This window comes from Hippichthys cyanospilos, chromosome 2 (assembly GCF_059441005.1).
Source record: "Hippichthys cyanospilos isolate Australia breed blue-spotted pipefish chromosome 2, RoL_Hcya_1.0, whole genome shotgun sequence".
NCBI lineage: Eukaryota > Metazoa > Chordata > Actinopteri > Syngnathiformes > Syngnathidae > Hippichthys > Hippichthys cyanospilos.
This window is the reverse complement of record NC_142370.1, coordinates 16,321,049-16,337,905: the sequence shown is the minus strand read 5'-3', so window position 1 is coordinate 16,337,905 and position 16,857 is coordinate 16,321,049. Positions and strand designations below refer to the sequence as shown.

General features: G+C 41.7%; 1 protein-coding gene across 6 annotated transcripts in view; it reads right to left on the bottom strand.

Moving 5' to 3' along the window:
- LOC148427582 (band 4.1-like protein 1) overlaps window positions 1-16,857 on the bottom strand; it is a 44,160-nt gene that overhangs the window by 2,417 nt on the left and 24,886 nt on the right. Inside the window, exons 7-24 of one of the 6 annotated variants that reach the window (XM_088407554.1) lie at window positions 15,877-16,095; window positions 15,698-15,785; window positions 15,448-15,600; window positions 14,723-14,820; window positions 13,243-13,418; window positions 11,091-11,311; window positions 10,768-10,806; window positions 9,485-9,514; window positions 6,799-6,954; window positions 5,553-6,548; window positions 4,609-4,659; window positions 2,841-3,245; window positions 2,228-2,443; window positions 2,043-2,096; window positions 1,399-1,458; window positions 414-503; window positions 257-337; window positions 60-173 (exon numbers count right to left, since the gene is read on the bottom strand). In XM_088407554.1, the coding sequence (XP_088263680.1) occupies window positions 60-173; window positions 257-337; window positions 414-503; window positions 1,399-1,458; window positions 2,043-2,096; window positions 2,228-2,443; window positions 2,841-3,245; window positions 4,609-4,659; window positions 5,553-6,548; window positions 6,799-6,954; window positions 9,485-9,514; window positions 10,768-10,806; window positions 11,091-11,311; window positions 13,243-13,418; window positions 14,723-14,820; window positions 15,448-15,600; window positions 15,698-15,785; window positions 15,877-16,095 (3,247 nt within the window). The remainder of the gene's footprint in view (window positions 1-59; window positions 174-256; window positions 338-413; window positions 504-1,398; window positions 1,459-2,042; window positions 2,097-2,227; window positions 2,444-2,840; window positions 3,246-4,608; window positions 4,660-5,552; window positions 6,549-6,798; window positions 6,955-9,484; window positions 9,515-10,767; window positions 10,807-11,090; window positions 11,312-13,242; window positions 13,419-14,722; window positions 14,821-15,447; window positions 15,601-15,697; window positions 15,786-15,876; window positions 16,096-16,857) is intronic. The other 5 variants (XM_088407556.1, XM_088407559.1, XM_088407555.1 and 2 more) reach the window with 5 other exon arrangements.

The window sequence follows — 16,857 nt, the reverse complement described above, 5'->3', positions numbered from 1 at the left end:
GGAACTGTCTCTTGGCATGTACATTTCGTGAAGTTGGAGACGTTGCTTCTTGTGCGTACCTCTGCTCCATGACGTTCTTCAGAGGACGATTCTGTTTCCCTGACAACCACCGCCTTGGTCACCTGCATGTCTGGATGCTGCTGCTTGGCCTCCTGGATTGCGATGGCCAGAGCCTGTTGGATCAGATCAGATTTGATCAATGTTCAATGTTACGGCAATGTAGCCCTCAAGGGTAGTGACCTGGTTAGCAATTCACCTGTTCCTGGTCCACATCATCATCTCCTGTGATGATGATTCTTTTTTCAATCCTGGTCTCTGAGAAGCCCCCTTTCACCGTCTGCAGGGAGTTCAACAGCGCAATATGCAGAATATTCGATATTATATGATGCGATTAGAATATTTTAATTCTCTACCTTGGTAACCTGTGTGGTTGCCGATGTAACGTTTTCGGTGACGAGGATGGGAGACCCCGTTGACTCTCTTCCAAGACTGCTCATATGGACCTGTGGTGGAAAAACAGTAGTACATGCTGAACATGTTCACTCACCCGGGAAAGATGTTCACTTTATATCCTTAATATCCATCTGAAGTGCCACTGCATGTACTTTTCCCTGACCTTTTTCCTCTACTAGTGACACTTTTGGTCTTCTACTACCTTACGGTGAATATCAAGGATACCCCTCCTAACAATCGAAATTGCTTGGTATGATCGACATCACTGAGTGTGAGGCTCAACTTTTACTGAGAGTGATAGCAAGTACAGATACTACTACAGTGGTATTTTTGACACACAAAGCCCTCCTCAATGACACCTCATTTTAAAGAAACACCTAAGTCTTTCACTTGCAGGATTTTCCTTCAAATGTCAATTGTCTTGTCTTCTAATTTGTAATTTATTGTCTATGATCATATGAGACTGTTCCAATAAAGCGGTAATCAGATACCTAAAAACAAGAAGCTATCAACAAAACAAACAACTATCCGACCGTATGTAGGATATTTGCCACGTTTATGTTCGTGTGTGTGTGTGTGTGCGTGTGTGTTTGTGTCTAGGGACTGGGAGTGCCCTTGATGAGGGGACGGACTTGCTGGCCGCTCACCTGACGCTCGTCGGTCAACACCTGGGCTTCTTACATGTGGCGGGAAAACGACGCCGGATGATTCCACGTCAAGCCCTTGAGTGGTTCTCAGGGTTTCCTGATTGCTACCTACTGCATTTTTTCCTTCGAGTAGCGCTTTAGTTGATACTTTGCTGACCCTCCACACTTAGCCCGAGAAGCATGAGCTGGCCTGACAATATTGGCCCTATGCCGATAGTTGGTATCGGTCAGTAGTGTGTGTCAGTAGCAAGGACAGGAGGCCGAGATAAAGTTGAGATGTCCTGTTGTTCATACTTACTGGGGACACGCTCTGTCTTGTGGAGTAAGAGACCTCGCTTAGGCCACTCCCACCTCGGTCCTGCAACAACAAGTTTCAGTTCAAGACCAAAATTAGAGAAGTGATTCCCTCTCGGAACTCCAAAATAACAAACAGCATTAATATTGAAGCATTGCTCCTGTTATTTTCTGTTGCGGGGGTAACTATGGTAATAATGTTCTCATGTGTTGAGTTTTATGATAAGGCTGCTTATGTATTTAGCATCAAATGAAGTAAAGATGCGGGCAAAACGAGCTAGTGGCTAGCATATCTAAATTACAGTTTGGAGGTTCTGCTTCAATTCTCAGCGCCTGCAATCCTGTAAGGAGATTGCATGTTCTCCTCGTTCTGATGCGAGTTGATCCAGGTACAAAAGCTTCCTCCCATGCAAGTTTAGTTTACTGAAATCTGAATTACAACTAGATGCGAATTTAACCCTTCATACGCCAAAGGAGCAAGCTAGCACGAAACAACGTTTGCAGGATGCTTTTATCGCTAACAAGTTTCAAGGCACAACCTTTTAAACAGCAAAAAAAAAAAAAAAACCTCAGGCGCCTAAAGGGTTTAAGTGATTGTCTAATAGGCTTGGCTAGTGACCAGTCCAAGGTGTACCCGCCGCCTCTCACCTGCCCAAAAGCAGCTCGGACAGGTTCGGCTCCAGCCCACGCGCAGCAATGAGGCTGAAGAGCGGTCAAAAAAGGGTGACGGATCAAATTTTGGAGAGCGCATTCGTTCAGGCTCGCTAACCACCATGACACAGAAGCCTTCAGTAAATGAGATCATTGTCCTTGATTGGCAATTCCCAACTGACCTGATCTGTGAACTCCACGATGGTTGTTGTGACTTCTGACCCATTGGGCTGGGTCTCCGTCCTGACATCCGTCAACCTCGCCGCACCAATGACGTCACTGGCTTCCCGACTCAGAAGAGCGGCACTGGTGATCCGACTAACTTCCTTGTGTGACTGCTCCCTGTCCACTGACGATGACACCGGTACCGACCTCTTGGGCTTTTTAGGCACTACAGGCTTGGGATGGACAACAAAGAACAGCAAAATGTTGTTACTGAGCATAAAAACAGGCAAGAGAAAACAAAAGCACAATTACCGATACTAGATTTTTTTTTCTTTCTTTTTTTTAATGGTTTGTCCTCACTACTGTTGCAGGTAAACTGGAGTCTATATAAACCGAAGTGGGTCAGGAAGGGGCGGGTACCTCCTTGGACTTGGACTGCAGTTCACATGCACACACGATTCATTTTTCTTTTTCTTCCTTCTTTAGTGAACGTAACGCAATTTCTTGTAATGTGGGAAACAATGAACCCTAACCCTAACCCAATACATCCATCGAGAATCACAGGTTTCAATAAGAACCCAGTCCAAAAACCACCTGATCAAATCCAAAAGAAAGAAGGATGTGATATACCTGCACATCGGGGCGCTTGGGTTCCATCCGAACTTCTTCTGCTTGGATGTGCTTAGCTGGAGGACTGCCGCTTGCACCTTTGGACACAGGAGGCGCCGACACCATAGGAGGCGACGATTCTGAGGGGCCTTGCTGCTGGAGGAAATCGATCCCGAAGCGTAGACCCCCGTCGGGCGACAGGTCCCGCTCGCCCAGTTCGGACATGCCCCGGGAGAATTCCTCCATGCCTGTGTGCAGGTCCGTGAGGACGGTGAAGTCCACCTCGGCCTCCAGGCTGGAAGTGGAGCTGACTGTGATGCTGGAGCATTTGCGCTCGATGCCCAGGTGAGTTTCCTTGAGGTAACAGATCTCGTGGTCCTGATCGTCCTCGGACACTGATCCCAGGCGTCTCTCCCAAGGCTCCCGCTACAGAGAGAGTTGACGTTATCTCGCGCAATTGGCCTGTGATGCAGGTCAAACAAACTACCCGGACGGACTACAAGCCTAACTTCTGAGTATAAAGTATAACAGAGGCAAAGACCATGTTAGGCTTTAGTTCAAGTATCAAAAATCATTTGTAATCTCAACTTGTAATATTTGAGCAGTGTTTCAAAAGGGCAGTGGGGAAATTATATCCTGAAATGGTTGCCAAGCGCAGAGCACAGAAAGACTAACATTTACACTTAGGGACGAATTAGAATGTCCTCTATAGTCCCCATGCGGTCTTTGGAATGTGAAAGGAAACCGGAGCACTCAGAGAAAACCCACGTAGGCATGGGGAGAACGTGAAAAGTTCACACCCGGGGCCTGCAGTTGGACGCGAGGCGGACGTAATTAACACTCTTCCATCATGCCACCATAAAATAAAAAAAAATGATGAAACATTTTTTGAATTACAAGTTGGTCATTTTAGAATTATTTTTCCATTTATTGTGCATATTCATTTAATATGCATCAATTGGCGCAGCGCTGGCATTTTTTTTCGTGTAGCTGCTGTACATTCTCTTCAATGATATTCCATTCTATCTTTTTCTATTTAGCTCCTGTAAAAGAATATCACTGGTGTGAAACTATTTCTGAATGGTTAATTAAGTATGTAACGAGAATACAAATAACGGGCAAAAATCTACCTTGGGTAGACCAACATTCTAGGTAGAAAAGTCTCATATCGTGTCCAAATACTTTTGTCCAACATGAGCAAACGCTTCAGTGTCATGATTGTCGACATGTTTTGCATTGTTGCCACTTTTATTCTGATAGCTTTCCATTTTTATTTTATTATGATTGGCTTGAAATGTTTCCTAGTCAGCCGTCATATTTTTGCCGATTTTTGTTTGTTTGTTCTTTTCCTCATTCAGACTTCAGTTGCGTATTTGGGCTTGTTCAGAGAAGCACTAAAAATGAAAATGGAAACTGCGACGTCGGCTGCTCCACTAGCTGCTAACTGCTGACTAGTTAGCTTTCATTTTTGTCAGTTGCGCTTTCTGTTTTAGATGTCCGATTTCCTGCTTGCGTGACTGTCGAAGAATGAGATGTGAGACCGCAATCAGTACCGCACGGTTAACAAACCTTGTTGATGGTAATTGGTCAAGTGCTTAATTGTTTTAAACAAGGCTCTTAAACCTCTGTTTCTTGGATGACAAAAAAAAGATTTTAAGACAATGACAGGTTTGAACCCTGCAAGAATATTCCAACAAATGTAACTGGCATTTACTCCTGAAAGACGTTGGACTTCAAGGTAACTGTTAAAGAATTGCCACCCTTGCCCGCATGCTTAGCGACTACTCACCGAAGAATCGCTGAGAGGCTCCTCGTGAATGGCGGGCGTCGGAGGGGTTTCCTACAGAAGAATGAACAAATCGCAAGCGGAAATGATTATACAGCCTATCGTGCGTCAAATTCCAAAATTCATCACGACATATCTAACAGTACCTAAATAATGAGATTTCATTAGAAAAATGAACACAAACATTAGTTGTGACCTTTACAAAGGTCGGCAAGGTTCTCTGCCCAGTGATTGTGTAATGCATGATAAGTCGTCCGTCGGGCTCTCTTACTATGGCTGGAAAACAAACAAACAAAAATCCTCACTGAAGCTACGGTCACAAGCATGCCGGATTTCACTTCAAACTGAACTGTAATGCCATGCACTTGACCGTTCCACTTTTGCTTGAAAAGGGGTCAAAATCATTTTCAGAGAAAAGGTATTCGCTGGAAATGGAATGTGTGAATGCCTAGACCCAGAAAGATTTGGCAGCTCTGCAGCCTCTGACCGTGTCTAATTGATGATTTGAGATTGTCTAGTGTTGCTACAGAGATGCCAAGGCAAGACATTTACAGTAGCTTCACAGCCTGAGATTTGGACGAAGGAATGCTTGGAAAAGGCCTTGCCCTCCTTGCAACAGCAGCCACCTTTGTCATGTGAGGATGTTGGAAGGATAAAGGGAACCTTAGCTTTAAAGGTCCGCGACGTTCGGAAATGACCAAGCAGATGTCAAGCTTTGCAGAGGGGAAAAAAGGAAAGCAAAACGCTGGCCGGACCGGGGACAAGAATCAAGTCGATCAATGGCTTTTGCTTTCTCGTCACATGAGTTGGAAAGGATGAGCGTGTGATTTTGGTTTACTTTTGAGATGGCAAACACAAGATTTGCATGTCATTGCGTCAAGCTCATGCAATGTTTTACTTCCTCATGATGGACAGACAGGTTTTGGCGGGACGCGTAGGCGGTTTACCGCTTGCTTCCTCTTGGTGGCGTCTTGGTTGGCTCTGTAGTGGATGTGGCTGCAGTCAGTGTTGCCGTGGCGCTCTCGGGACCACTGCTTTTTCAGAGGAAGTGTTCGCGGGGGAACCGTCGGTAACCTGGGCAGGGGCCCCTCCGCGTTGGAGTCTGCATTATTCCGAGCGTCTTCGAGCGTCTCATTGCTCCTTGGCTTGGGACTTGCCACATCCCTGAATTCTCTCAAGTCGTGTTGCTGTTGACGCAGCGGCCCAGCACCACTGTGATATCTGCGAGCTGCCGAGTTATCGCCGAGTCCGTCTGTGGCAGCGTGCGGTCCGTAATTACGCTCCGCTGTCCTCGTTTTCTCACCGGATTCGGCTTCTGCTGGTATCTTTGACGCATCCCCCACGATATCCCGCGCAGACTGGGTATGCGGGTTCACAAAAAGTGCGGGGTCTTTGTTCAAGGATTTTTTCGATCTTTGTGGCTTGAGGGGAACCACTTTAGCGACCTCTGTGTGTTCAGAGTTCAAGGTTTTGCTGACATTTTTTAGCAAATCTTCAGAGCTCAGGCTTTCCATTTCCTTTGTGTCTCTTGATGCCTCGGCCCCTTTTTCCTTTGAGACTGAATTGAGAGTCTCCGAGGAGATAGCACAGTTTTTTGTTAGTTCTTTGTTATGTACGTTCTGCTCATATTGGCAAAGCTTAACATCTCTGCTCTGTGTTACATTGATTCGGACTGCCTTTGGGGAACTGAATCCATTTTCCTGAACGTAATTTCTCGTTAATACAGAATCAAGGCCGTTTTTAGTGGTCAAAGGATTTTTAACTGTTAGTCTCACAGTCCTTAAGTCAGTTTTAGGAGATATCCCGGTTGGAGGGTCCCATGTTCCCCCATTTTCCTCAACCCAAGGTGTGAACATCAGCGTGTCTTTAGCCATATTAGAGTCACAATCCAGCTCTTGTCCATTAGCATCCTGCTTGTCAATCAAATTGACTTCACCAGTCGCCTATGTTGAGTAAACATAGAGTAAATGGTTAGCCTAGCGCAGCGCAATCTTACCCTACGCAAGACAAATTAAAGGGAAATGCAAATCACGTCTTTCGACTGTCATATACCGAATTCTCTCTCTCACTTGTTTGGTCAGCCCCGTTAAGTCAAATTTGGAATGGCTGCACAAGACACCTGGCCAAGCCAAATCGATCAGACATAGGGAAAATATCCACGTCTTTACTCGGGTAATCAAATCGTATTCTTACTGGTTTTGGCTCCGGGGTTCCTCCAGGAGGAGTGGCAGAGCAAGGACGTCTCTCCCTCTGGGTCATTTTGCTATTGGGCTGCCTCAAGGCTCTCTTCAGCTCATTGATGCTGGCCTGGTGTTTCAGTAGAACATCTTCTGGCTTGTCCAAGAACTGCTGCATACACAGTGGAAGTCAAAGCTGAGTTACAAACACAGAGATAGTGATATTTTCCAAATGCCATTTAAAAAAACGAAAACAATACTTAAACATATAAAACGTTAGTTCCTCTGTTGGACGGTTGTGAAAATGCTTCTTGCCAATGTTACACCAGTAGGAAGTCTCTTTTAAACCATGCCCCATTTCCAAGGAACATGCATTGTGGGATGAGATAGATGCACAGCTGAGTATGTGAATTGTTCCCATGTACAGTAAAATGGCACAAATCAACACCGTCTAGGTCAAATACCTTATTTTCTTGTCGCTGTTGACTGCTGCTGACCAACAGAGTGCATGATTGCATTCTCATCAGTAAAATATGATATACAAGGCTGTCAGTTTGACAATGTATTCTTTCAATTAGCATTCAGGATCATAGAGAAGAAGAATCATACACAGCCAAAGCCTAGGAATGTACCGGCTTCTTAAACTGATCAAAATCCTGGTTTCACAGTCCTCTGGAAAAACATTTTACTCCTCAGCCAGAGGTAATAACTAGTCAGTCATCGGGGTTGTTTTGATCATTCTAGCACAAACTAGCACACCTAAGCCAATCTCACAGGAGCTCACTTGCGTTGAGGTCAAGCCTGTTGGTAGACCACTCCAATGTTGTACTCTTAAAGAGGGAGACGCCACTCTGTGCGGTTGATCATCACTATCTCTCTTTAGCCTCGTACAACAATCAGGTAACGTAGGCTATGTGATTTTCAGTGTTAGAAGTGTGAACAATAATGCATTACAAAAGTAATGTGATTACTGTAATGCATCATTTTTTTGCTGTAACACAGTAGTGTAATGCATTACAGACAAAATAAAGTTACTGGCTACAAACGAGAGTAACACAATGCGTTACAATGCATGTTTTACCTGAAAGTGGTGTTTTTTTGTTTTGTTTTTTGTTTTTCCCCAAATTTGCCAAAAACACAGTGACTTTGAAGGGGAAAAGTCCAACACAAAAAGTTTACCTTTTGGGTGAATATGGACAATACGTACACAAGATGGGCATACGCCCATTACATTCAATTCATCAGATAAAGACAAGGACAATATAAAAGATAGGTGATTTGTGTGATTTGTGCGAGACACGATCAAAGAGCAGCAGTACTTACACAAACCATTTAGAGCTGAGCCATAGTAACGTGAAGTTAGCGAAAAGGAAACACGCGGAGGATTGAGAGTGGAAATAAAACAAAGCTTCCACCTCAAGAGGTTAGCCTCCACCAAAACTATTTTTTGAAACGTCCGTCCCTAACCTAGCCGATTGATCTTGAATTTGAACGCTAACCTTGAAATTGTGGAACGCACTAACTTTTTTTTGCCTAAAACATAAACAATGCATCACTATGCTGTGAAGCTATTGAAGGGATTAAAATGTGAAAAAGATGGTGGTTTACAATACAATACAGATAAACGAATTTGTACTGGTTTTAGGCTTAAGCCAACCATGCATAAGGTGCACCAACAATGAACGGCCGAGTTTCTAAAAAACGGCACATATAAGGTGCACCGGATTATAAGGCGCACATAGAGTTGAAACCATAGTACTGGCTGGGGTTGCATTATGCATCCACTAGATAACTTCTAAACAGGAGCCGCAGAGCGCAGAATAGATCCAGATCAAGCCGTGCACTTGTGAACTCTGCGCCGCAATTCTTTTGATTTCCGCCCCCGCATGAATTATATATTTTTGACCCGCTATTACGATATGGAGCACAAAGAAGTTACGAATAAACGAAAGTCAGGGAAATTTAAAAGCCAAATATGTAACGGTAAGAGTTTGGAGCCAAGCCCAGGTGAAGGCTGGTGCCGCTGTCTTTTTCATTTTTTCCTCTGCGTGCATTATATATTTTTGACCCGCTGTTACGATATGGAGCACAAAGAAGTTAGGAATCAACGAAAGTCAGGGAAATTTAAATGCAAAACATGAGTGTGGGGCCACACGCTCTTAAGTCCTCCAAAAAAAATCGCGTTGGGCCTGCAAATCAAGTTAATTAAGCGCGCAGGGCCGTGTAAGCTTTAATACCGTCGGGCAAGGTCGGTTTGAACTGGAATTTTTAGGCATAAACTATAGTTTATGCAGTCAGCACATGATTTGATCCATACATAAGGTGCACCGGATTATAGGGCGCACTGTCAACTTCTAAAAAAAAAAAAAAATCAGGCTTTGGGTGCGCCTTATAGTGCGGAAATTACGGTAATATAAAAGTAATGCAATAGTAGCGCAATGCATTACATTTCAAATACAGTAACAGTGTAATGTAAGTAATTATTTTGAAATGACAGTCATTTGTAATAAATAAAGTTTTGAAATAACTTGCCCAAAACTGGTGATTTTTCGCGTCTTTGGGTAACAGAGGCTCAAAGCAAACTACGGGAGTGACAGTAAAATAAGTTCTGGCACAAGGCGCAAGGGCATGGATTGGGCATGGTCGTGTTCTTATAGGACAACAAATGATGGACGCCAAAAGTAGACAAGATAGGCAAATACCTCCTGCTTGGGCCGAGCCGCGGCCAGATCCTTGTCCGAGCGGTGAGCGAGCCAAGTGAGATGAGGCGTTTTAAGCAAAGCAGAGTGTGGTGTGATTTCATTTCATTAGTTTGGTTAATTTGCATGCAAGGATGAAAAACCTAGCCAAAAATGAAAGGCAAGCAAGCAAACATTCAAGCTGTCATCAAACAATCCGATTCAACATTGGCCAAGCCAATATTAAATGTACTAATTCCCAGATTAAACGTGAGGAGCGAGGTTTACTTTCCCTAAAGGCTGCCTAATAAATGATTCCATCTGCATGTTGCTGAGTGCATAAGACCTTTTAAGTAAGTGTATCTTGTGTAGTGGAGACTGATTAAAATGCCTGTTGATGTGAAAAAAAAAAAAAATTAACACTAGTTTGTTGTAGAGTGCATTAAGAGATGGGAAATGGGGGGGATGGTTAATCATCAATGCTTGATCTGTTTAAAAAAGCTTTTTGATGGAAAAACAAAACAGTCTTAATTGAAAAGAGCACACTTTTTCAATTTGAAAACACACAAAACAAATTAGTGAATTCATTGATTGATTGGGTTACCGGTTTGGTCTGAAAATCTATCATCCATCAGAGACTCAGCCAAAAAATTGATCGTTTTCAAAAGTATGAGCATTTCGGTCTGCTTTCTTGGAAGACTACAGAAACCTGAGAATATTTACTGTTGTATGAGGATAAATAGAATTCAAATTATATACATTCTAAATATTGATTTATTATTGAAAAAATTGACAACCGATAGTGGTTAATCTTTCTTAACTTTTGAAATGTTTTTTAACCTTTTCAAAACCTCTTTGAAATAGAAAACCTTCATTTTTTATGAATATTTTATCATTTAGAACATATGAATACGTATAAATATTTTTCTATTTTAATATTGGTCGTGAAGTTAAAACGTTTGAGCACTACGCACCTTTTTAGATTTGTGTTTGTAATTTAAAAAAAAATAAACAATCATAATATAGCACTACTTCAGGTGATTTTTCTTGCAATGCATAAAAATCACAGACATAAGTGGAACTGACCATAAGCTACTTGCCGGCAGGTTTTTCTCATCTATTAATTTAATAACAACTCACAGTCTCACAACAGATTGTCAGCAGTGGAATTCTGCAAAAACCGCCTGCTGATTAGAAATAACATTCCTTTGAGAGAAAAACAATCACAAAAGGTCACAGGGCGCAGACAGGAGGTGCGATACTCGACCATCAACAACCACAACCACACACACAAGTGGCCAAAATACCTCTGGTTTTGAGTCTACGGGCGAGGCCGCTTCCTCGGCCTGCAGGACAAGACAAGCCGGAAGGCAAAGAAGGTCAGAGAAGAAAAAGGGGGCTGTTAGCAAGACGGGGATGATGGTATTAGAGCAGGGAAAAGACAACCATGTTAGGGGTACTTAAAAAAAAATATAGAAGCAGATTTAGAAGCAAATGAAGTGAATTCCAGGGTCCAATGCAAAAGCTGAAGCGGAAACAAGGTTTCAATATATATATATTTTTTGATCACTTTGGATTTTTGCTGAAGCCAAGTACAAGACTAAGTATAGATATTTTGATCAGCCCGTACCTTGAGCTCCAAAGTTTTGCTACATGTTGAGACGCTCGCTCCATGAATGTGTTCTGGACCTTGGTGCAGCTCTAAATCCTGGTCCGTGTCATGATCCTGGTCTTGATCGTGATCGAGGTCCAGGCTGCCTTCTTGGTCCAGGTCTTCTCTGGACATGAACTGTGTTCGTTCACTCAAGCTTTGCTGAGACAACTGGTCCATACTGTTACCTAAAGCTGAAGCTGGTTTGGAAAAGTCTGTGTTAAGTTTGAAAAACAAACTGTACAGTTTACAAACTGTACACTTTACAAAAATCGCTTTGGCATACAATGGACTCTCATTAGATATTAAGTGAAAGAACGCACTTAAGAGTGGAGGTAGTTTTTGTTTCTTGGTGGTACAAATTTCAAAGTGTCTGGTGCTGTTTGCTGATCATGCTATGTGGTAGCCAGTGTGATCTCGCGAGAACGTACGCCGCGAGACTTCTCACTCAGGGGTGACACGAGCTTATGCATTTACATGTAATTAAGATTTACGACTCATCGACAAGTTTGTGTGAAGTCGAAGTGGCGGCTGTGAGAGTTACTTTAATTTGCTTGCAAATGTAAACGTGCTCATGAACGAATGTTAGCATTAGCTCTCGCTTCACTAAACTAGCGAGCTCAGTAATACGCATAGGGTACCTATGTGTATCTATGTGTAACCCTAACCCTAACCCTAACCTAGCCCTAACCCATAAGTTTGGTTGGGTTCAATGTCTCTGTTTAATTAGTAAACGTGCCTTATTTCTTAGTTTTAGAGAAACCACACCCGCACACATATCAGCCTGGATGGCTTGATGTGGTTCCCTGAAGTAAAATCACTATTGTATTCACTCACAATTGTAGTTAGTGTTTGCATTCGTGTGTTTTTATTTATTTATTTATTTTGTAATGTTTGGCACTTCAAACATATTGTTTATTTTTTTCATGTCGAACTGTGAAAGAGCTCAGCTGCAACTTTGGTTTATTGCAGCCTATTCAATAAAAATATATCATTTTAGAATTGGAAAGTTTATAATAGCAATTGTTTTTTTTTTTGTTGAAAATTTTGCAAAAATCTCATTTCTTGTTCTCGTGGACTCAATCTCGTAAGATATCTTCTCTTGTGGAATTTGTATCTCGTCCCATGCCTAATATATACACATAAACACACACACTGCGTTTTTTTTCTCTTTACAAAACTATAAGCCGTGACTTTTTCCTTATGATTTGTTGTTTTTGCTAGTTTTTTGCTGGATAAAATCCACTGATCAAGCAAATGTGTGTATCTGTTCAAGTTGTCAATTTATGAAACAACTATGAGATGATGGCTTTGGTCAAAAAAAGTTAAAAAATATATTGCTAAAACTATAAGAAAATATGTTTAAATTGAATAACAATCGAGTATAAAAGTTTGTTATGTGTAAATTTTATATATAGTACACAGTATATGTGATTGTATTTATATATTCATGATTGTAATTATGTGCAATGTGTTTTTAATTCAGTATTTGGTTTTATGTTATGTTTTATGTTTTATTCTGTGTTAATAGAAAATATCCATCCGTCCATCCACTAACTTTAGATATGATGGGACTAAACATGCAAGAATGTTGAGCCTGTTGAATTAGTGTATTTATAGTGCATTTTACTGCTTAATTCAAACTTGAATGGGTTATCCATGGGTCCCATGACTGCTAATGATGTTAAAGGGAGAAGTAAGAAGATGATTTATATGGACACGCACCTGGAGATAATTAAGAAATACAAAGTTAGCCTCGCCTAGGCTACCCTTACTAGGGAAAATGGGCATAACATGCACCATCAAAAGTGTATAAATCCTTTCTACATTTTTTATGATGTTTTCTGATTGTATACATGTATATTATATATGCATAGGACTTACTATAACCCTAACCCTATTTTGATACCTATATTTTTTTATGTGTATGTACAATTTTAATGTTTTTAAAACGCATTAGCTATTTAACATAGGTTTGGATTGCCCGTCATACAGCAAATTCGCCTTACGAGCCCAACCGCAGAACAGATTAATCTCATAACACTGTGTATATACTGTATATATCCTTTGCAAAAACCTCAGGAAACATGGGTTACACCTGGAGGGATTTGTGATTAATATGAGCTCTTACCTCCATCAATACTTCGAGACAGCAGATATCTTTTGCTAACAGAGCGGTCAAAGAGAGGAGCAGGCCTGTCAATCAAAGCACTGGCCTGTCTGGTTTGGGCTTGGGTTCGCCCACTGTAGCGGAACTTGGAGCCAATCACCAGAAAGCCCTTCGGAGGTGGCTCCGGAGATACCAACCTGTTAAAAAGAAGAAACAAACAAAACAAAAAAATCACACATTATGTTAAAAAAAAAGGGAGAGTAAAAGTGCGTCATTTCGGCCTGGATTTCAGAGTACAAAATGAGCTCCTTAATCTAAATAAAGAAATCAGCAGCCGTTTAAAGCGACAATCAATAGTATTTTGTGATAAACAAAGCAGTTATTCATTTTGAAAACACAATATGAATATCAATAATATACAAATAATTGTGGTCTATCATAATTTAAAAAAAATTATATATATATATATATATATATATATATATATATATATATATATATATATATATATATATATATATATATATATATATATATATATATATATATAAAATTGTAGGCCTTGCCAGTTATATTACATGAAGCGTGCTTCTCAGACAGGAGGCCAGCATGTTTCACTCCAATCTTTTAGCGATGAAAAGCTGGAGGAAAATTTCGCCTACGTATTCTAAAACACCTTTTGGTTGTGCAGCCCAGTTTTCAGTGTGTGTGCCAATCTTAAATACAGCAGCAAGAATAAGCAAAAGGAGGTGTGTCTGCCAATTGTTAAAAAAAAAAGAAGGAAGGAAGAGAAAAGGAAGAAGAAGGAGGACAATTCTGGTCCATGCAAAAAGCATTGGAAAGTATTACAAAAATGGGCATGATGATTGGCTTTGGGTTTGGATAACCCTGTTGCATTTGTAATCACTTACCACGCAGAAGAAAATGTTAAGACATTGAGAAGTTAAGACATTGAAAATTGAAATTGGTGCTAGGGAGAACAAAACAAGGTGGTCTGGGAAGTGTTGGATTTTTGCTATAGAGTGGTCCAAACTGTGTAGCGATTCTTTCCCTTTTTGTATTTGTTGAAAATAGCGCCATTGCATCGCAGCCGTAATAAGTTGACGGCAGGGAGTCACCCTACGATTGTCGAGACCTTGTTGACATCAATTTGCCCAAGTTTTGTTGATTCCGCCCTATTCTCTAATGCAAACAGTGACGCATTATACATCGCTCCTTCTCTAGCTGAAGAAATTGGTTGTAGGCTAGCATAGTTCAGTCTCTCTGAGATGCCTTAGTGTGCGTGTGCTTCAAAATCACTAGATGTCACTAAATACTACCGATTGTCACTTTAAGAACAGAAGCAGCTAATATATAGCTTGAGACAATCAACAATACCTCATTTTGCTGCAGTCAAAGTGCACTCTTGTAGTACACACTTTTTTTTGTCTCAATTGCTTCAACCCTAGCGGTTGTAAAGTGCCATGCAAGAGTGCAGAATAGGTGAGCAACCAAGTCCTACCTGAAGAAGGTGTGATGCTCAATGCAAACCTTCCACAGGCGCTTCGAGGCCCGATGGTTGGGCAACTTGAAGCCAATGGTGCTCTCAAACTGTTCGTACTGAGCCGTGAGGGAGGAGGAGTGGTTGATGGTGAAGGGTGAGAAAAGAAAGGAAGGGTGAGGAGGAGCAAGTGCAGGGAAAGATGAAGGGACAGCGTGAGGGCAAGCTGTTTTGCCAGAGAAAAGAACGAATCAATATTTTCTTTTCACTCACATATTTTTCTTGATGTCAACTCCAGCCAACATATAAGCACTCACTGCATCACAGTTCAGTGATGTGAATAGAATTTGCATCAGTCCATTTATTTGGGTGTTAGCAATATCACAGGGTTTAAAGTAACACGTTGATAGTTGCCATTTTCTAAAACGGACCCTTGACCGTTTATGTTAAACCTCACTGAATGGATATAGAGGAAGAAAAAAAAAATCACAAATTGCTTTGATGTTCACAATGAAGATAGAAGGAAATCTGCTCCCAAGCAAGCATGGGAAGAAAGAAAAACTGTTTAACCACAATTGCACCGTACTGCCAGAAGTGAGCCCATTAAATGAAATAAGAGAGTTGAAATATGCGACCTTTGTTCCACTTGCTGTAGATTTGTTCCATTTTATTCTATTGCTATTTACCATTGTGAGCCAATAATTGCCAGATAAAGACATCTGCAGTCAGTCTACATAGTTATATACCTCCCCAGGACGGATCTTGATGTAGAAATTGCTCCTCTTGTAGGAGATCTTGAGGATCTTTGGCCAGGCGAAGCGATTGATCCTTAGACGGTCTCGATAAATGAGCAGACCGTTGGCGCTCACGCCAAGCATGATATCAATCCCCTCGGAATCCTAATCAGAATGGGGAACAGTGCGTGGAAATTCTCTTATTGGGAGTATGTAAGAATTGTGCGTACATGTAACAACCCATAATGGTTTGTTCCTGTACCTTAGCGTGATGTAGGTCCACCCCATACATTGAGAGTTTCTTTGCATTTTCGAGAAAATTCACCTCCGCCTCCGCTGGACTCATTCCTCTGTGGTAAGATACACCCACATGATTGATGAACATCGATTCAGCCACAGTTTAAAAAGTATCACTGGCAAGTCGTGAATTTGCGTGCCGACCTATAGTTTCGATGCAGCTCCATCACTCTCTCCTCCAGCTCCCGTGTCTGATTAGGGGCAAAGCGAAAGTCCGTGACATAGTCCGGCCCGTGTTCCTCAGGCTCATAGTCACCCAGTTCAGCCTGAACGGTGTAGGAGCCCAAGAGGGCATGAGTCACAAAAGAGCAGGGCAAACGGCCCGACAGGATGTCGTCCCTCAACTGCAGGCACAGATAGTACCTGAGGAAAAAAAAACATAAAGACATGCTTTTCTTTTTGTTGTTCCTTTGTTGTTGAACCTATTGAAAACTTTGAGCACAGCATGTGAGATAATAGCTTGTTAAACTTAGCCAACCAGAGTTAAACTGAGTTAGATAGATAGAGAGAGACAGCGAGAGAAAATAAAATTTGCACTTCATCTTTCGCACCCTTGGTGCTTCGCGTTTTTTTTTTGTTTTTTTTTTAATGTCTTGCAGAGAGACATGCTGTGAAGGTTTCCTGCACGTCAAACTGACGAGTTGACAGTAATCGTACATGTCACGGAACCTCCTCGGAGGTCAACTTATAGCCCATTGCGGACTAAACACGATAACGACGAAAGAGAGCTTATACTTACAGTACAATTCCAATTTATTACTATAGTGTTTTTTTTTCTGTTCATGCCGTATTGCTCTGACCGCGCGTGTGAGGCTGAGACTCGATGCTAGAGCCTTGAGTGTAATTTTGAGTGTAAACTTTGATTCCCTGTTATTATGTTTGGTCAGCTACGGACTCCATTCTTGGTCGACGTCCAGGGGCAACTACGGCCCTCTGTGTTCCCCGACTGGGCAGGGATAGCAGTACAGTCACTGTATAAGGCTTAATGATGAAAGATTTAACGTCATTTTCACATTTAAAAAACCTTGGTACCCACATACACATGCATGACAACTCCTGAGGGGTGGAGGGGGTCCGACTTCACGTATTTCACTTTTTGCGGGGGATTTTTTTGGTTCCCATTAA